This window comes from Leucoraja erinacea, chromosome 7 (assembly GCF_028641065.1).
Source record: "Leucoraja erinacea ecotype New England chromosome 7, Leri_hhj_1, whole genome shotgun sequence".
Taxonomy (NCBI): Eukaryota; Metazoa; Chordata; class Chondrichthyes; order Rajiformes; family Rajidae; genus Leucoraja; species Leucoraja erinaceus.
The window spans coordinates 25,198,608-25,220,136 of record NC_073383.1 but is presented as its reverse complement, the minus strand read 5'-3'; the positions used below and the strand labels follow the sequence as shown (position 1 = coordinate 25,220,136).

At 41.2% G+C, this 21,529-nt stretch overlaps 1 protein-coding gene across 3 annotated transcripts in view; it reads right to left on the bottom strand.

The window, feature by feature from the left end:
• Positions 1-18,089: 18,089 nt before the first annotated feature.
• The window catches only part of ubr3 (ubiquitin protein ligase E3 component n-recognin 3), a 181,337-nt gene continuing 177,897 nt past the window's right edge, over positions 18,090-21,529 (bottom strand). For all 3 annotated transcript variants that reach the window (XM_055638004.1, XM_055638005.1, XM_055638006.1), the window contains one exon: positions 18,090-20,481. In XM_055638004.1, coding sequence (XP_055493979.1) covers positions 20,364-20,481 — 118 coding nt within the window. In that variant the 3' untranslated portion in view covers positions 18,090-20,363. The remainder of the gene's footprint in view (positions 20,482-21,529) is intronic.

Genomic DNA, 21,529 nt, shown 5'->3' with positions numbered 1-21,529 from the left:
ATTTTTGGTATTGGTATCACAATAATAATTTTTCCGAGAGAGATTTTGGCTTACATTTTCCTAGGCTTTTTCTCCCTGAGGTTTTTCCACTCAACATCACCAACTGGATGAAAATAGCACAAACTGTGATTGTTTTGTTTAACAGGCCATCAATCCTGCTCCATTAGATAATAGTAGATATGAATCTGGTTTTAGCGGTTGTGGCAGTGATGGAATGGCTTGATGGATTGCCACAGTTTACAAGCCTCCCTGCTGAAATATAATGAAAGTTACTCAAGTGAACAAAGCAGGTCAGTCAGTGATGGCACAAAGATAGACAATGCCCCTCTAATTAAAATAAAGCAGTATTAAGCTGCAAAACACTAACGTGATCAGATCTTTTAACAACAAAAGAAAATTAACAATAACATCCAGCACTGACAATAGTTGAAGACAAGTCTGACAAAAGTTTCAGTCACGTGAGCATGACCAAATGCACCGGGCATTTTTATTGATAGCACTTAATTCAGTAATCTTGACAACCCAAAATTGTTATAATCCTTAGATAGAATTAGGACCCCATGCACCCATGTTCTTTCCTCTGGCTTTATAATTCTTGCCTCTTCTATCCTTATCACACACTTCTTGTCTCTTCATCTCTAGCGTTTATCCAACTATCTACCCATCACCTCCGCCCCCCCCCCCCCTCATCCTGTATCCACCTATCACTATCACTTTGTCCTGCCCCTCCTCCTTTACAGCTTTCTTCTCCCCTCCCCACCACAATCAGTTTCAAGAAGGCTCCCAACCCAAAATATCAACTATCCACATACCCCACAGATGCTGTCTGACCTGCTGAGTTCCTCCAGCTCTTTGTGTCTTATTTTGTAAACCAACATCTGCAGTTCCTTGTGTCTCCATCGTATCTTATAGACATATATATTAGTAAATCTTCCACAGGCTGGATATGATGTAGGCAGCTGCATGCATGTCACTAAAAGTTAACTTATTTTGGAGGGGCACAGACTATAATGTTCTGGCAGATTATTGGCCTATGCTTCTGCTGACAGCATACTGTGAATACTCTCAGATAGAGGATTTCATTTGTCCACCATCTTCTCAAATTGCTTTCATTTAACTTTTCACATTAAGCCTTGAATGAAGTTAGACTGTTTCACTACAATGAAATGAGACAGCACCCATGCTTTGATATGTTAAGTATTAAGATTAATTGTCAGTGTAGCCAAACCAATATCTTAGTCATCAGAGCTAATTCTGGCATCTTTGAAGGCCTGTTCACTCTATCAGTACCAACACTATTTCTTATCAGACCTTCCTATCAACCATTGGAGAAGCCTTTTACCTTCTCCCTTCCCACCATCCAGAGATCCAAACAAATTTTATTTGTTCAAAGAAAGACATAAAATGCTGGAGATGGCAGAATTCCTTTCATGTTAGGACCCTTCTTCAGGTTTCCAGTAGGAATCACAGAAGGGGAACCTGAAGAACTCAGACTGAAGAAGGGTCCCGACCTGACCCGACCCAAAACGTCACCTATTCATGTTGTCCAGGGAATGCAGGGCATTCCCCAAGGATGCAGCCTGACCTGCTGAGTTATTCCAGCATTTTGTGTCTTTCTTTAATAAACCAGCAGCTGCAGTTCCTTTATTCGACATTTTGACAGCTCCACTGCAAAATCTCCGCAAGGTATGCCTACCTTGAAAAAAGTCTACTCTTCTCTCTGACGGGAGTTCTGTGAGACCTTCTCTCACTGCTCCCCCTCTGACATTCCTACCGCCAGTCTGATGAATGGCCCCAACCTGAAACGTCACATATCCATGTTCTCCAATAATGCTGCTTGAGCAGCTGAGTTACTCCAGCATTTTGGGTTTTCCTTGGTAAACCAACATCTGCAGTTCCTCATTTCTACTTTATATGCCCAAATTGGGTATAACAAATTTGTTTTTTTAATCTTTCACAGAAACTACAGACTTGTTCATTTCCTCTTCTTTATGCCACCTATTTATAATAGTCATGGCAAAAAATGTACATCAAATCATTTTAATGGCCCAAAATTTATATTCTTATACATAAATAGAAAGGAATGTGAAATTGAATGAGAAACACCATTAAATGTTACACCAGTAAAAACATGAGATTAACTCTTGTGTATCATAGAATATAGCACCAATAAAAATGTGCAGTAAATGACACAAAATCTCTGTCCAAATATCTTTAAAATGTTTTGCACCAGCCCCAACTACTTCCTCTGGTTGCTTGCTCCGTAGACCCACCAACTGTGTGAAAATGTTGCCCCCTAGATTCCTATCAAATCTTTCCCCACTCACCATAAACCTATGTCCTCTAGTTCTTATTCCCAAACCCTGAGAAAAAGGTAGTGCATTCCCACTACCTATACCCTTCATGATTTTATATACCTCTGTAGGGTCATTTCTCAGCCTCCTGCATTCCAGGGAATAAATTCCTAACCTATCCATTCTCTCCCTAAAGCTCAGGCCCTCAGCTCAGGTGATGCGAGTATTTATTATTTTTAATAAAGATATTTCTTGTATGTTTTTACACCAACCTTTCAAAATGCTAGGATTCTCGCAGTGCCATGCTAGGATGGCACGGTGGTGCAGCAGTAGAGTTCCTGCCTTACAGCTCCAGAGACCCGGGTTCAATTCTGACTACAGGTGCTGTCTGTAAGGAGTTTGCACATTCTCCCCGTGAGTTTTCTCCAGGTGCTCCAGTTTTCACCCACGTTCCAAAGACATACAGGTTGTTCGGTTAATTGGCTTTGGTACAAATTTGTAAATTGTCCCTAGTGTGAAGGATAGTGCTGCTGTACGGGAATCACTGGTTGGCGTAGACTCAGTGGGCTGAAGGGCCTGTTTCCTCACTGTATCTCTAAACTAAACTAAACCTTTAAATACTCAACTAATCAGACATAGGAGAATGGAACTGTCATGACCAAGTTAAAATTCTCCCACATAGTTTTATATGGGAACCCACATAGTTCCCACATTAGTTTCCCACACTGTTTTAATTATTGTTATTGTTATTAGATTAGATTTGTTTATTGTCATTCAGACCTTTCGGTCTGAACAAAATTTTGTTTCCCTGCAGTCATACATATATAAAAAAAAATGACAAAAACGCACAATCAACACAAATTTAACATCCACCACAGTGAGTTCACCAAACACCTCCTCACTGTGGTGGAAGGCAAAATCTTAAAGTCTCTGTCTCTTCCCTCTTTGTTCTCCGCCTGCGCCGAGACGACGGTTCAAACTCTGTGGGTGGTCGCTGCCGCCGCCACGGTTCCGGGGCCGAGTCGGGTCTCCGCTGCCGTCTATCATTCCGTATCATTCTGCTGGTGTTAAAGGCTTTGATACCATGGGAAATGTTACACTTTTTTTAACTCACTGCAACCAAATGGCCACTGTCTTGTTTTTTTATTTATTTGCCCCCTGTCCTAAAATTATGGACTTCCACTGTGAATGAGAGACCACTTTGCAACTCTCTTTCATAATGTCAGTAATATCTGGTTTTAAAGAGTACCTCACAGTTTAATTGTCACAGACACCTCTCTCAACAATTCTCCATTCACAATTCTGTGATCAAACAAAACACTGGAGAACAATCTGCAAGTTATGCCGTAATCAATTCTCTTCACATTCAGAGAAAACTTCACAGGCCATTAACTATGCTTGTGTGTGGCCTGTTCAAATTGAAAACACTGTCCAGTGTTCTGTTCTGGGATGATTATTTTTAACCCCATTCTCTTCTTGTGATAATTGATTGCTCATGTAAAGTTGTATTTTTCTATTGTGCTTCAGAGGTTTGGCTGCAAGCCATCAGCGACAAGAAATAATAGAAACATGGTTGGATAATATGTAGGGATTCAGGTTAGCATGATCATACAAACAATATATATATATATATATTATATTGTTAATCATCTATAAAACTCTGATCTTGTATGTATGTATATATGTGTGTGTGTTTACATCTTCGTGAAAAAATCTACATGGTAACAATACCATTTTTACAGATTCGGGTTGACATTTTTCCCATCGAGTCCAAATCACCTTGAAGTTTAATGTGGATAAATGTGAGGTTATCCACTTTGGTAGCAAAAACAGAAAGGTGAACCTCCGCCCCAGTCTGAGGTCCAGAACGCTCTGGAACAGGTTTTCATCAAGGATCTCTCTGTACTTTGCTCCATTCATCTTTCCCTCAATCCTGACTAGTCTCCCAGCTCCTGCCAAGAAAAATATCCCCACAGCATGATGCTGCCACCACCATGCTTCACCATAGGTATGGTATTGGGTATATGGTGCCTGGTTTCTTCCAGAATGGACACTTAGCATTCAGGCCAAAGAGTTCAATCTTGATTTCATCAGACCAGAGAATCTTGTTTCTCATGCCTTTTGGCAAACTCCAAGTGGGCTGTCATGTGCCTTTTACTGAGGAGCGGCTTCCTTCTGGCCACTCTACCATAAAGGCCTGATTGGTGGAGTGCTGCAGATATAGTTGTCCTTCTGGAAGGTTCTCCCATCTCCACAGAGCGGAACTCTGGAGCTCTGTCAGAGTGACCATCGGGTTCTTGGTCACCTCCCTGACCAAGGCCCTTCTCCCCCGATTGCTCAGTTTGGCCGGGCGGCCAGCTCTATGAAGAGTCCTGGTGGTTCCAAAGTTCTTCCATTTAAGAATGACGGAGGCCACTGTGCTCTTCGGGACCTGCAATGCTGCAGAAATTGTTTTATACCCTTCCCCAGATCTGTGTCTCGACACAATCCTGTCTTGGAGGTCTACGGACAATTCCTTCGTCTTCATGGCTTGGTTTTTGCTCTGACATGCACTGTCAACTGTGGGACCTTATATAGACAGGTGTGTGCCTTTCCAAATCATGTCCAATCAATTTAATTTACCACTGGTGGACTCCAATCAAGTTGTAGAAACATCTCAGGGATAATCAATGGAAACAGGATGAACCTAAGCTCAATTTTGAGTGTCATAGTAAAGGGTCTGAATACTTATGTAAATGAGATATTTCAGTTATTTATTTTTAAATACTTTGCTAAAATTTCCAAACACCTGTTTTTGTTTCTTCGTTCTGGGGTATTGTGTGTAGAATGATGATTAAAAAAAATAATAATTTAATCCATCTTACAATAAGGCTGTAACGTAACAAATTGTGGAAAAAGTGAAAGGGTCTGAATATGTTCTGAATGCACTGTATGGGTGTGTGCGTGTGTGTATATATATATATATAAAATATATATATATAATATATATATATAATATATATATATATATAATATATATATATAATATAATATATATGTAATATATATAATATAATATATATGTAATATATATATATAAATAAATATATATATATATATATATATATATATATATATATATATATATATATATATATATATATATATAATATATATATATATATATATATATATAATATATATATATATATATATATATATATTATATATATATATATATATAATATGTGTGTATATATATATGTGTGTGTATATATATATATATATACACATACACACACTAACACATACATACATACAGTATATTTTTTTTACTCTAACATTTTTTACTGAAGAACCAGCTCAATGACTGTTGCTGATTATACATCTAAATTCATCCAATTTATAACTTGAACCAGCAAAAAGCAATTCTAAATACAGTTGAAAACTTGAGTTTGAAAATATATTAATTGATGGGTACATGTATTCTTTATGTCACACTTTTATTTTTCAAATTATAGAATTGGCATGTACCTGCATTTAAAAAACATTAATTCTTTCAATGCATTTAACCATAACTTTTTTTAATGCATAGGCTGATTCATGATCTGTTTAGTTTTCTATTTTTATGCTTATCTTTGTTGATCATAGGGTGAAGAAACATGCTGTTAATATCTGATAGCTCCATACATGGTTTATCTCTGTAAAACTTTCATCTATATCTCCTTTGCCTTTTCTTTTGTTTTATGACTTTTATTTGCAGAAGTGGTGGTGAATTTTGATATATATTGAATTTCAGAGTAGCAATATTTGATAAACAGAAATGTTAGCAGTTAACGTTTGCAGAACTCAGTGTTTGAATATATAGATTTGGCAGATGATTTCTTAGATCTGTTTTAAAATTGTGAATTTTGCATCTTATCACCTACTTTTGTTTATTGGGTCCCAACCAATATACACCATAGTCTGGAGACATAAGAGGTGATGGCTGTTGTAATCCAAAGCATGAAAACAAGGTGCTGGTTTTTGGGTCAAGTAGTGGGTTGAGCAGTATCCGAGGAGGCAAAGGGATAGTAAACAATTCGGATCATGATCTACTTTTGGACTGACCCAGGGACTCGACCTGAAACGTCAATGGTTGTTTTTTACACTATTGCTTCTCGAATAGGTATGCTGGTGGCTTGGAACTTGTGAATGGCAATAAATGGCAGACGGATGATTGAAGGACAAACCAAGCTGACTATATACTTATGTAGAAACAAGGAACTGCAGATGTTGGTTTATGGCAAAGATAGACAAAGTGCTGGAGTAACTTGGCATGTCAGGCAACAACTCTGGATAAAAAGGATGGGTGACATTTTTCATTGGGAACTTCTTCCTGACCCAAAACTTCATCCATCCTTTTTCTCCAGAGAAGCAGCCTGATCCACTGAGTACTCCAGCACTTTGTGTCCACCTTTCACAATATACTTCCTTTGCTTCAGTTACAGGGATGCATTTTGCCTGCCCTGGACAACCTCACTAAGAAGCTCAAGAAAACTGGCCTTCTGACTGTGATTCAATCAGTAATGCTGTGAATTGAAACACCAGCTTTATTTTATTGGATTGAAACCAGCTATTTCGAGATGTCAGTCCCACAACTATGGGAGGCAGTCAAGAAGGAAATTTAAGGTCTTCAGATAAATATGTTCTTACAATGAAAAAGGTGGGTCTGCAAAATCCAGTCTTGCGAATGAGTAGGTGCACAGCAGAGCTGGTACAAAAGGGAAGCTTATCCAAGTCGCCCTCAGCAACAGACTGGTTCCACCAAGATGCAGTACAGAACGCCACAGGAGATCCTTCTTCCCTGTGGCTTTCAAACTGTACAACTCCTCCCCCATCTGTCGTGGGGTAGAGTGACTCCAATCTTTGCACATCCCCAATCCTTTCCACTTGTCACTTTAATTTCATGTTTCATGTATTTTGTGTTTTATGACTGTTGGCAGATCAATTTCCCCCCTGGGATAAATAAAGTTCTATCGTATCGTAAGACAGTGAGGCCCATGGAGGCACAAGGACTTCTATTGCTGGTTTACAAAAAAAAACTGCTGGAGTAACTCAGCAGGTCAGATGGCATTTCTGGAGAGCATAGAGAGGATGCAGGTACACAGTTCCATAAAAACTGTAATTGCGAGGGTTTACTGTACATAAAATTATGAGACGCAGAGATAGGGTAAACAGTAAGAACTTTTTTCCCAGGATGGAAAAATAAGAATTAGTCTTGGCATCATGTCCGGCGTGGACATTGTGGGTCAAAGGGCCTGTTCCTGTGCTGTACTGTTCTATGTTCTAATATCACAAGATGTTTGCTAAGTCCATAAAGAGCGTAAATAAGGATATAGTAAGCCCCACAAGTGACCAAAAACGACCCATGTGTTGGAAGCATAGGATGTGAGAGTTTTTTTTTAATTACATCATGGCTAACTTTATTTAAGAGGGAGATGATGGCAATATTGCAGTTAAGGAGAGCAAGAGTGAAAATCGTAAGACAATCAACATATTTGTGTTTGGTTACCTAGTATTAATAATAATGTAAATTATTATTGATTATTGTACATTCCTGTTAATGTGCCCGTAACATTGCATAAACATTAAAAAAAACATTGAAAAATAGATGTAGGAGTAGGCCATTCGGCCCTTCGAGCCAGCACCGCTATTCAATATGGTCATGGTCACATTTAAAGTTGTCAACATGAATTTTACCATGGCTTTTAACAAGGTCCCAAATGGCAAGGCTGGTCAAAAAAGTTAAAAGCCTGTGGATCCAAGGGAGTGTGGCAAACTGCAATCACAATTGTTTCAGAGGCAGCGATCAAAGGGCAGAGGCTGGTGGATGTTTTCGTGACTGGAAAGCTGTGTGCGTTTCCACAGGGGCTTGGAACTTAGTTCCTTGGGTTAATAACACAGACCTAAATGTAGAGGGAATAATACCACATGAATCGGTACTTGGCCCCCTGCTATTCGTGATTTGCGTCAGTGATTTGGCCAAGAGGCAGGTTTCAATTTTAAAATCATGTCTGAGATTGTGAATAGAGGGGATAGAAAGAGGCTCCAAGGGTTTATGGACAAGCTGAACAAGAACATGGCAGAAAGCATTTTATCGGGATGCATCACAGCATGGTTTAGGAACAGCTCTATACAAGACCACAAGTAATTGCAGAGAATTGTGGAGGCAGCCCAAACGATCACACAAAACCAACCTCCCTACCATCAACTCCATCACACTGCCTTGGCAAGGCCACCAGCATAATCAAAGATGATCTCACCCCAGTCACTCTCCCCTCTCCCATCAGGCAAGAGGTACAGAAGTGTGAAATTATATACCTCCAGATTCAGGGACAGTTTCTTCCCAGCTTTTATCAGGCAACTGAACAATCATGTCAACAACAGGAGAGCGGTCCTGAGCTACCATCTACCTCATTGGAGACGCTCAGACTATCTTTAATTGGATCTTACTGGACATTCATGTACTAAACGTTATTCCTTTTATCCTGAATCTGTACACTGCGGATGGTTCAATGTATAGTCTTTTCACTGACTGGAGAGCACTCTACAAAATAGCATTTCACTTTACCTAGGTACACGTGACAATAATAATAATAATAAATGTTATTTATGGGCGCCTTTCAAGAGTCTCAAGGACACCTTACAAAAATTTAGCAGGTAGAGGAAAAACATGTAAGGGGAATTAAATGAATAGTAGGAACATGACTAGTACACAAAGTAAAGACAGGATTCAATTCAAAACACAATATGAGGCAATTAATGCACAGATGAAAAGGGAGGGGGACGTGGGGCTAAGGATAGGCAGAGGTGAAGAGATGGGTCTTGAGGCGGGACTGGAAGATGGTGAGGAACACGGAATTGCGGATAAGTTGGGGGAGGGAGTTCCAGAGCCTGGGAGCTGCCCTGGAGAAGGCTCTATCCCCAAAACTGCGGAGGTTGGACTTGTGGATGGAGAGGAGACCGGCTGATGTGGATCTGAGGGACCGTGAGGGTTGGTAGGGGGAGAGGAGGTCAGTGAGATATGGGGGGGGGCAGATGGTGGAGGGCTTTGTAGGTGAGGATCAGGATTTTGTAGGTGATCTGGTGGGAGATGGGAAGCCAGTGAAGTTGTTTGAGGACTGGAGTGATGTGATGCCAGGATTTGGTGTGGGTGATGAGTCGGGCGGCTGCGTTCTGGACCAGTTTGAGTCGGTTGATGTAGGTGGAGCTGATGCCAAGGAGAAGTGAGTTGCAATAGTCCAGTCGGGAGGAGATGAAGGCATGGATGAGTCTTTCAACAGCGGGAGGTGTGAGAGAGGGTCTGAGTTTGGCGATGTTGCGGAGATGAAAGAAGTAGGTTTTAATGACATGGCGGATGTGAGGCTCAAGGGAGAGGGTGGAATCAAAGATCACGCCAAGGTTGCGGGCCTTGGGAGATGGGGAGACAGTGGTGCCGTCGATGGTGAGAGTGGGGTTATTGATTTTGCTGAGTGTGGCTTTGGAGCCTATGAGGAGGAATTCTGTCTTATCGCTGTTGAGTTTGAGGAAGTTATGTTGCATCCAGGTTTTTATAGCTGACAAACAGGAGTTGATATGGGAGAGGGGGGGGGGGTTGGGGGGGGATTTGGTGCCGAGGTAGATCTGGGTGTCATCGGCGTAACAGTAGGAAGTCCAGGTTGAAGTGGCGGAGTATCTGACCAAGGGGGAGGATGTAGATGATGAAGAGGAGGGGACCGAGTACGGAGCCTTGAGTGACTGTGGCTGTAGCAGAGGTGTGGTTGTGGAGAGAGATGAAGTGGGATCTGTTGGAAAGGTAGGAACGGAGCCAGCCGAGTGCAGAGCCTTCAATGCCGAGGTCTTCGAGTCTGGTGAGCAGGATGGTGTGGTTCACTGTATCGAAAGCCAGATCGGAGGGGTTCAAGTAGGTTATAAGCAAGGAGGTGGGAATGAAGTTGCGACGCAACGATACGCTCCAGGGTTTTTGAAAGGGGAGGTTTGAGATTGGGCGGTAGTTAATGAGAGAGGAGGGATCAAGACCAGGTTTCTTTAAGATTGGTGTAACAGCAGTAGTTTTGAAAGCGGAGGGGACAATTCCTTGGGACAATGAGGAGTTGAAGAGATTAGTGAGGTAGGGGCAGAGAACGGGGAGGCAGGACTTCAACAGGGGAGTGGGGAGAGGGTCGAGGGAGCAGATAGTGGGTTTGGAAGAGCTGATGAGTTTGGAGATTTCAATAGGGGTGACCAGGTCAAACTGGGAGAGGAAGCAGTGTGGAGGAGGGGTAAGGAGGTCAGTGGAGACTAGACTAAATGGGACCCGTTGGATCCCAGCATCACACGGGAGGGCTGATCACCAACACAATATTCCACCTCTCCACCAATTTCAATACAGCTCGCCGTTATGGGGGTCTGTCTGTTGCGCTAGTATGGGTGTTGCGGGCTGAAGGTACTGGTTTCCAGAGGGCTAGTATAGACATTGTGGGCCATATGGATGCTTGGGCGGGCATCCAACTGTTGCAACGATTTTAAAAGCCAAGCCAAGGCAAACAATTGGGCTGCAGACACCCGACAACCAAAATTCATTTTGTGAACGCAAACTTGTTAAAAAAGGGCTGCAGCCACTTTACAGCCGCATCGAGGGGACTCACCGTGGAGTAGACGTGTGTTCAGTGTTATTCGCCACTCAGAGAGCCGTGACCCTCTCGCATCCTGGTCTGGCAGAGACTGTGAGGCACGACACTTCCTGGTTTTATAGTCCCTCCCCCTGCCGCCAGCGGGGGCAGCAGAGAGAATGGGGAATTTTGTAAAAACATTAATATCTCTCTCATTTTTCATCGGGACCGGCAGCATCTCTGGAGAAAAGGAATGGGTGCCGCTTCGTGTTGAGACTCTTCTTCTGTCTGAAAAGGAGGGTCTTGACCCGAAACGTCACCCATTGCTTCTCTCCAGAGATGCTGCCATTCCCACTGAGTTACTCCTGCATTTTGTGTCTATCTTCAATTTTCTTGGCCCCGCACTGGGAGTAGAAGTGGGGGCGGATCCGGACCGCAATGGCCGTGAGCCCCAGGGCAAGCTCGACGATCGTTTGCCTGCTTCTGCTGCTGTTGAAGATGAGACGTTGCGTCGCGCCAGGGTCTTGGGCCTGTCCCACTTTGGCCGCCAGTTACGTGACAGGCCGTTTGCGTGCGAAGATTTCATTCACTGGAAGAATTTCTGAGCCCCACGCGATGTCGGGACCGGCCCCGCACACTCCATACCCCTCCGCGCTTCTAAGTGGGACCGGCCCCACGTGGCCATACGGTGCCCGTACGTCTCAAGCGACCACGAGGTCGCATAATTTGCGAGCCAAGGACGCGTAAGTGGGACAGGCCCTTTACTTACAGCATCATAATAGGCCTGTAAACACAACACTCATAGATAACATGTAATAAACAAAAAAATTCAATAAATTAATAACCCCAGTACTGGTGCTTAGAAATCCAAAGCCTTTAATGCAACCAAGACCCTCCATAGTTCATAGTGTACGAAGGAACTGCAGATGCTGGCTTAAATCAAAGAGAGACACAAAAAGCTGGAGTAACTTAGCGGGTCAAACAGCATGTCTGGAGAAAAAGAACAGGTGACGTTTAGGGTCAAGAACTGTCTTCAGGCTAAAGAAGGGTCTCGACCCAAAACTTTACCTATTCCTTTCCTCCAGAAATGCTGCCCGACCCACAGAGTTACTCCAAACTTTTTGTTTCTGTCTTCCGTCCATAGTATAGTTAGGTTTGTAGTGTTGTCACGGTTTTCAGACTCCCAGACCTTCTTCCTGATGGTAAGCGTGAAATGAGAGCATGGCCAGGGTAGCATGGTCTTTGATGATACTGGCTGCCTTTTTGAGGCAGCACCTCCTATGTTTCCCTTCGACGGTGGGGAGGTCAGTGCACACAATGGACTTCTTGTAATCTCCTTTGTTAGTAGTTTGGTGCTGAGGTATCATTGTGCTGTGTGGTTCAAAAGATAGTTGATGGGAAGAAGCTCTTCTTGAACCCGGAGATAATGGTTCTCAGGTTCTGGTGCCACCAATGCTGGCAGTGAGGTGAGAACATGACCAGGGTGATGTGGTTCTTTGTTGATATTAGTGGACTCAGTAAGCTAGCGCTTCTTGTAGATCCCTTCAATGGAGGGAAGGTTAAGTGATGACTGGGTAATGTCCACCACCTTCTGCAGCCTCCATTGTTCTTCAGCATTTGATTTAGTTAACCAGGCTACAATGCAACCAGTCACGATGTTCTCCATCATACACATTTAAAGGTTTGATACAATATTCTGCGGAATTCCAAGTATCTCTAAAGTTTTGAGAAATTAGAGGCGTTGGTGAGCTTTCTTTGTAATTGCATCACTGCTGGGCCCAGGACATGTGCATGCACAGGAACTTGAACCCTTTGAATCTCCAGAGCAGAAAGGGATGACGGTGTTGAACGTCAAGCTGAAGTCGATGAACAATTGTGTGAACACAAAAATGCTGGAGAAATTCAGCGGGTGCAGCAGCATCTATGGAGCAAAGGAAATAGGCGACGTTTTGGGTCCGAAACATTGCCTATTTCTTTCGCTCCATAGATGCTGCTGCACCCGCTGAGTTTCTCCAGCATTTTTGTGTACCTTCAATTTTCCAGCATCTGCAGTTCCTTCTTGAACAATTGTGTGAAGTAGGTGCTCCTGTTGTTCAAGTGGTCAAGCACAGAACGGAAAGACAGCGAGTTCACATCCACTGTTGATCTACTGTAGTGGCGAATTGAAGTAGGTCCAGACCCTTACTAAGGCAGGAGTTAATTTCTCCCAATCTCTCAAAGCCCTTCAATGCAATGGATGAATGTGCAAGTATTCCATAGTCATTGAGCAATGGCACCTTGCTCTTCTTGGGCACCAGCAATGTGGATGTTTATTTAAAGCAAATTAAGTCCTAAGTCTGTAGTAGTGAAAGGTTGAAGATACCCATGAAAATTCCAGCCAGTTGGTTCACACAGATGTTTGAGAACATGGCCACATACACCAACGGGGTATGGTGTCCTTCCCGAAAGTTCACCCTCATGGAATCTGCTGATTCCAGCCTCAGAGACTGAGATCAGAGAGTTATCAGGGGGTGTGGGGGGCTCATGAAGCACACTTTTGTTATTTTTTGTGGTGATCATAGAAAGTGTTCAGCTTGTCCAGGACTGATGCATCAATGTCACTCCCTGGTTTCATCGTGTCAGACGTGGAGGAGTGCTAGCCCTGTCACAGTTTACAAATATCCACCTGAACCTCCAATTTGAATTGAATTATCTTTGTGTTCTTGGTCTTCTGGAGGTCATTACCTGGAGTACTTGCATATCTCTGAATCGCTTGACTTGAAGGCCACAGAAATGGTCTGCAGTAGATTGCAAACTTCCAAGTTTATCTTCTGTTCAGGGAACATGTGGATGGCCTTTGCAGGATCACATTACTCTACACATTTCCTTACGAAATCAGTAACTGTAGACACAAAAAAATGGAGTAACTCAGCAGGACAGGCAGCATCTCTGGAGAGAAGGAATGGGTGATGTTTCGGGCCAAGACCCTTCTTCAGACGAAAGTCATGGGAAAGGGAAAGGAGAGATATAGACGATGATGGAGAGAGAGATAAAGAACAATGAATGAAAGATATGCAAAAAAGTAAAGATGATAAAGGAAACAGGCCGTTGTTAGCAGTTTGTTGGGTGAAAACGGGAAGCAGGTGCGATTTGGGTGGGGGAGGGATGGAGAGAGGGAATGCCGAGGTTACTTGAAATGAGAGAAATACATATTCATATCACAGGGCTGTAAGCTGCTCAAGCGAAATATGAAATGGTGTTCTTCCAATTTGCGGTTAGCCTCACTGACAATGGAATACCTAGGACAGAAAGGCCAGTATGAGAATGGGAAGGAGAATTAAAGCGTTTACCAACCGGGAGATCAGGTAGGTTCAGGCGGACTGAGCGAAGGTGTTCAGCGAAATGATTGCCCAGTCTACGTTTGGTCTCGCCGATGTACAAGAGCCCACAACTTCAACAACTGATACAGTAGATAAGGTTGGAGGTTCATGTGAACCTCTGTCTAACCTGAAAGGATTGTCGGGGTCCCTGGACAGAGTCGAGGGAAGCAGTATAGGGACAGGTGTTGCATCTTCAGCGATTGCAGGGGAAGGTACCTGGGGAGGGGGTGGTTTGGGTGGGAAGGGATGAGTTAACCAGGGAGTTGCGGAAGGAACAGTCTCAGCGGAAGGTGGAAAGGGGTGGAGATGAGAAGATGTGACTCGTGTTGGGATCCCGTTGGAGGTGACGAACATTTTGGAGGATTATGTGTTGTATGCAACGGCTGATGGGGTGAAAGGTAAGGACCAGGAGGATTCTGTCTCTGTTGGGACTGGAGGGAGGGGAAGCAAGGGCGGAGTTGCGGGGTACTGAGGAGACACGAGTGAGGGCCTCATCTATGATGGGAGAGGAGAACTCCCGTTCCCTAAATGAGAACATCTCAGATATCCTGGTATGGAACACCTCATTTTGGACACAGATGCGGCGTAGACGGAGGAATTAGGAGTTGGGTATAGAGTATTTGCGGGAAGCAGGGTGGGAAGAAGTGTAGTCGTGGCAGTTGTGGGAATCAGTGGATTTGTATTGGATGTCAGTTGATAGTCTATTTCCTGTGATGGAGACTGAGAGTTCAAGAAATGGGAAGGAGTTGTCGGAGATGGTCCAAGTAAATTTGAGTGCAGGATGGAAATTGATAGCAAAGTTGATGCACTTCCTTCCTACACAACAACTGTACAATACAGCTTCTCTGCCTCCCCTGACTAGCTCTGTACAACACTCACAGCTGGGTATATGCACCCTTCAGTCACTGCCATTACACAGGAACCCAGCCAGGTGTCCGATTTTCCAAAGTGTTGGCTAGGGATAGAATAATAGGCGATCCTGATGGTGGTGTTGCCATGGTCAAGATTATTTCATATTTGAGAGCTGTAGGAAATATGCTGGAACTAGCCTTGTTGAATTCCCCACCAATGATGGAGAAGGCAACAGGATACACCATATTATGTTTGCTGACCAGTGTGCAGCACCTCAAATGTCTGCCTGGAGCATATAGAATGCAGTCATGACGATGGAAGTGAATCCTCTTGGGAATTGCTGGATGTTCCACGTGGGGGAGAACAGGAGTTGGACAAGATTGTCACATCCAAGCACCACAAGGCAGAGGCATGAGGCAGACATGGCCACCTCACCCTTTTCCCAATGGTGCCGATCAGACGATGTGATGGATTGGGATGTCTCCTTGGCTGGAAGGCCAAGTTAAGAGCATTCCAAAGACGCCGTGTATCTGTGAAACAGAGTGCACAGCAATCCCTTTGATAAAGCAGTATTACCATGAAGTCCTTAAATTGTTATTGCCTCTGCTACTTCATTCTTACTTGCAGGCCATCCAAGACATTTTTCCAGACACAATGGAATCTTCTCTGCTGCTTCCAGGTGCAGTACTTACTCTGCCTGAGTATCTATTGGCCGATCATAAGATAACTAATTCATTTAACCGTGTAGAAGTCCATTAGTTACAGCAGCGATTTGTGCTGTTTTTCTTAACATAATGGTTTTATCTAATGCTATCTTGCTCAGTTACTGGCAAAATGTCACCACACTCTAGCCCCAAATTTAAATCAATACCAAGCACAAAAATAAGTAACAATGGCAGTTCATCAGTTTTGGGTTTACTCAACCATGGGCTAATCCTGCACTTTATCTACTTTCCTACCCGGACTCAAGATTCATCAATTTCCTTCACACCCAAAATCCATCAATCTTAACCTTAAATTTAAACAACTGAGCATCCACTGTCCAGAGGCAGTGAAATATAAAAAATACAACCTTGTTTGTAGACATTTCATCTCATTAGAATCCTTTAGATTTAGTTAACCCTAAAAATCATGATAAAAGTGTCAACATTTTCTTTTCTTTTAGAATTCCAGCATCTGAATATAACTTTTGTCTTTTGATGGATGTACAGTGAGGGATAAATGGAGGAAAAACCTGTGCTGCACGGTCAGGCCAATCCTATAAAAAACTGTTACATTGCAAGAACAAATGAGGAAGCCCCTGGATTAAAAAACAAGGCAACATATTTGGCATAGAAATTATGGGCTGAAGGGCCTGTTCCATTTCTATGTTCCATGTTAAAATGTCAGTTTTCGAAGACAGGAAACAAACCTAGTCCAATCTGAGGAAGGGTCCTGACCCAAAACATCACCTATCCATGTTCTCCAAAGATGCTGCCTGATTCGCTGAGTACTTTTTTTTTTTTTATAAACCAGCAACTGCAGTTCCTTGTTTCTAACTAAAGTCCATACATTTCTCAACAATTAGCACATTAATTATACTTCTTAAGGGAAAATCTTCAACAATAACTCACATGTCGGGCTGTTATTCATCGATTACAGCTCGGCATTTAATACAATCATCCCCTCCAAGCTGGTTGCCAAACTCGCAGAACTGGGTCTCTGCGCATCCCTCAGGACCCACACCATCCTGGCCACACACTCATCTCCCTCCTACCTTCAGATAGAAGGTACAGGAGCCTGAAGACTGCAACGACCAGGTTCAGGAATAGCTACATCAGGCTATTAAACTTGGCTCGGACAAATCTCTGAACATTAATAGCCCATTATCTGTTATTTGCACTTTATCAGTTTATTTATTCATGTGTGTATATATTTATATAATGGTATATGGACACACTGATCTGTTCTGTAGTCATGCCTACTATGTTCTGTTGTGCTGAAGCAAAGCAAGAATTTAATTGTCCTATCAGGGACACATGACAATAAACTCTCTTGAATCTTGAAATGACAGTCAGTGAAGGCCAACAGGACTTTGTAGGGAAATGATCCATGTCCAACCATACCAATGACATTACTGAGGAAAGGTGCTGAATCTCACAAATATGTTATAAAAGGAGACTGATCAATAATTTTTATGTCAGCCAAAAAGAGATTTAATATGCTCCTAATTCCCAGATCTCTGCAAAGCCCTGTGGATATTGCCATTGCGAGTTGCTTAACCCATAATTTCCTAAATTATGTGATCTACTCCCCAGCAAAGTCATTTTATTCAGAAAAAAAAGGACTATGTAAAGAGAAAACAGAAACGGGCACCCTCTGCCACTAAAATCAGAAGTTTCCTGGGGAAAATTCAGATGGGTGGATGTAGTTACATATTAATTATGTATTTAACATCAAACTAACTCCCTAACACCAGTGACCTTTAAACATGATGATTGACTAGCTTAACCAATTATCTCCACTCAGCCTATATTATTTTCATTATATACAATCTTAAAACCTATCCCTTATTCATCTGTTCTCCCCAAACACAAGAATAAACGTAATCCATATAAAATCCTAATCAAAATCACTCATGACATTAAAGTGAGCGCATGAGGTCTGAAGCAGAAAGAGACTACTTCTAACAGGAGATGAATCTCAATACTAAGAATTTAAAAATACTGCACACCAAATGAAGCAAAATGCGAGAGAACCAGAAGTAAATGGTGTTAACCAGTTAGGGGAGAGGCTAAAATAAACACCTGGGGTGTCAGCAGACATAGATCTCATGCTAAGATTCCTCTTTGAGCGCAGCAAAATAGCACAAATTTGTGGCAATTCTCATATACTAGTTCTGGAGAATTTACTTGAAAAACCTGCACAGATTTGGCCCAGTGGAGGAACTGTCTTGATCAGTTTCTGAAAAGCTTATTTTAAAAAAGACAAGCTTGAATTACATATTTTTATTAACATATTTTACAGTCACTTTAATTAAGCCTAAGATTTACTTTTCAATTTGCCAAAAAATGTTCAGCTTTTACAGTAATGTACTGTATTTAACATTCATCCATACAGGGCAACACTCTAGTGAATACGCAACTTCTATTGTCAAATTACACACCACTCTTTTGCATTAAAATTTCAAGTTGTTTAGTGGGTTTTACAAAACCAGAAAAGTAAAAAAAGCCTAATTCAGCAGCATGCATGAATTCAAGTACAATTTTAAATCAACTGCATATCCGGCATTCAAATTTCACTAGCACAGGAATAAAAAGTAAAGGGAATCCTATTACTAACTTCAGGAGTTAGAATATTCCATGTAAAATTAGCTTTGGAGATTCATACCCATAGCCTCAGCAGATGCGTCATTATACACCTGCGTTTGCAACTCTGATTTTTAATCACATACTGAAACTACACTGCTTTATCCTCTGATGCTGTTTATTAAAGTTTAACTTTCCTTGTGCACTGCACTCTCTCAATAAAAGAAGGAATTGATATATTTGACGAGACATTAGGTCTGTTAATCATTTTGTATAATATCATGAGTTAGCAAACATCACTAAATAATGCATTTTAATAGGTTCTGAACATACCAGATGTGAATAATTTTGTGATTGAGACAAATAACAAATTAGCTGTAATACATCAATGTTCAGTAGTTCCAAGTGTTTTACAAAATGAATCCTTGTAAACAAGTTCATAAGACAATCCATAATGGTATGAGGGGTCAATTTCGTAACAATTCTGCTGATTCATGTTTATGAATTGCAACATTTAATGAACTATTTCTGTAAATATGTAATTTTAATATACTCCTCGTGGGTTTTTCCATTATAACACTTTTGTTATCATTTCTATGTACCACTTTATTAGATCTAAAATGTGAAAGAAATTTTCTTAAGTGAAAATAACAAAATTACAATTTTTATGGGGTTTTATACTAGACATTTAGAATTGTCTAGATTAAGTTTATCTTAGAAAACCATGGAAGAATTGTTCAGCTTTTGACAAGATTTTTTTTTAATTATAAGAAAAAGGGCACACAATAGTGTGTTAATTATTATTAGATTTTGAATTTCTTATATTCCTGGTATCTTATAACGAAAATCAATTTCAGCATTGTCTACAGAATACGGTCGTTAAATTTTGAATTTAGGTGTAATTTCCAATTAGAATGCATTTCCTACAATTATTGAATTCTTTTTTGTTCAGTAAATACCTGCAATTATACTTCACAATTGCAACATAGTTACGCCTGGGGCACAGTGTATATCTGAAATAGTCATTTGGAGCAGGGATAGCGGCTGTACTTCAGATCTAAACATGCTGTGATATTGCATGTTGCACCACTTTTGACAGTTAAGGTTCTATGTCTGTGAAGAGAATACTGCTAACCAAATTTAACAAACACACCATCCAGTAACAGGAGTACAATCATGAAGCTAAGATACCAAATAAACACAACTGGGGCAAAAATGTATTTCTTCTATTATTAGCATTCAGCTCCCAAAAAATTGTTTTGAACAGTTATTGTTAACAAAATACGAAACAAAATTCCCCGAGACTGAAGAGTTTACAGCCTAGTTTGCTTTTAATTCAAAGATTCTGTACATTGAAGCATTATCGATTTTTTTTTAATAAACTGGGTAAGTTACAGTGAACTCAATGAATGTTATGATGAGAATTACAAATCAATACCTCCCAAAGATGTAGAAAAACTCAGCAGAGACTTATCAGGAAAATACCACAACAAATGCAGCAAATCTCTTCTGCAATCACGTTTGAGACCAGTTTAACACTCATCGGGTGCTTCTGATGTAATGAGAATCAACTAACCACACTTCAAACATGCTGTATTGGTCTTGGCCTTATAGATAAGCATAACGTTCATTTTAGTCAGGGACATATCTGAATTAAAACTGTGCTTCTTCATACATTCACAAATTGCTACAATGGCTTCAATATGACAAATAAATAATAAGCTCTTTACTGTATAGAAGATTTTAGCCCATTTCTAGAGTAAATCTCAGAGGGTTGCTGGGATTTTGTTTCACACAATGCCATTGATGTGGTATTAATAGCCCCTTTGTATATGCAGAATAATGTTTTTTTTAATGGATTGCTTTTTAACAATATGGCTACTTTTAAAAATAAACTCCATAACATTCAGATGCAGCAAAGCTGCTTGGTGACTTTGTTTGAGGAAGGATTCACGTCGACTATAATCCATTATAATGTGGACCCCATCTTTTGTTGATGTGATCAAAGGTGTGAGTCACCCACTGTTGTTCCAAGACTTTATACCGTTCACTGCAAAGGTACAGTGGCTTGCCACGCCTATAAACAAAAGAAAAAAGTATATATAACAGCATAACTGCATACATATTTTAATTAAACCTGACATCAATGTTTTCGAATCACAGGCTATTAATTATCAGTAGTCCTGCAGTGCAGAGAATTCAGAATTCTGGCGGAGCAAGCTCCATGTGCTTGTTCTCAACCAATGTGAAAAGCAGCAAAGTTTGTGAATAATTAACTTGTACCATTCCTTATCAGCAGGACATTCCATGCATAAATCTGAACCATTGGAGAGGAGAGAACAGGTCTTGCCCTTTAAACTTCTGGAAAAGAACTAAGAGCCAGTATAGGTACACAAAAATGCTGGAGAAACTCAGCGGGTGCAGCAGCATTAATATAGATAATACAGATAACTACTCTCCAGCACTATCTGGTGTTAAACCAACCAAAAATATCTATGCAAAATCAAACAAATAAAAATAAGATGAGAACACTTAAAAAATAAAAAGTAAACTAAATTAATTAAAAACTGTAAATTAGTTACCTTGCCCTCTTTTCCATTCAAATGAATGGAGATGCTGTCCCTATGCTGGATCTAATCTGGTGCAGTCATTTCAGGTGGACTCTCCAGTTTAACTGGAGTGTAGTCAGACAGTGGTCCCTATGTTTGTGCTACACAATCTCCAAGCTTGATGGTTCACCACAAAGGCCAGACTATTAACAATACGTAAAGCAAATGTGTTTTCTCCAATTTGTTAGTAAAAGCAGACCAATCAATAAGGAGGGGGGGGGGGGGGGGGGGGGACTAAAAAGTTCCAACTATATTTGGGAAGGATAAGAATTCCTCTATTATTTTGCCATATCTGAGTAAGGTCTCCACTCTATTTCTGATCCAACTGCCAAAAGAAGAACTTGAATTCATCCAGGAGATTGCAAAGCATCCATGTCCCAATGAGAGGCAAAAGTCACTATCTTGGATCATTTTCTTTCTCTTTCCCTTTCCCACACCAATCTTTCTTCTATTACCTTGGTACATAAAAGGGCGAGCCTTTCCATACTATGTATTGAAATTGTACCTAAAAGTTAA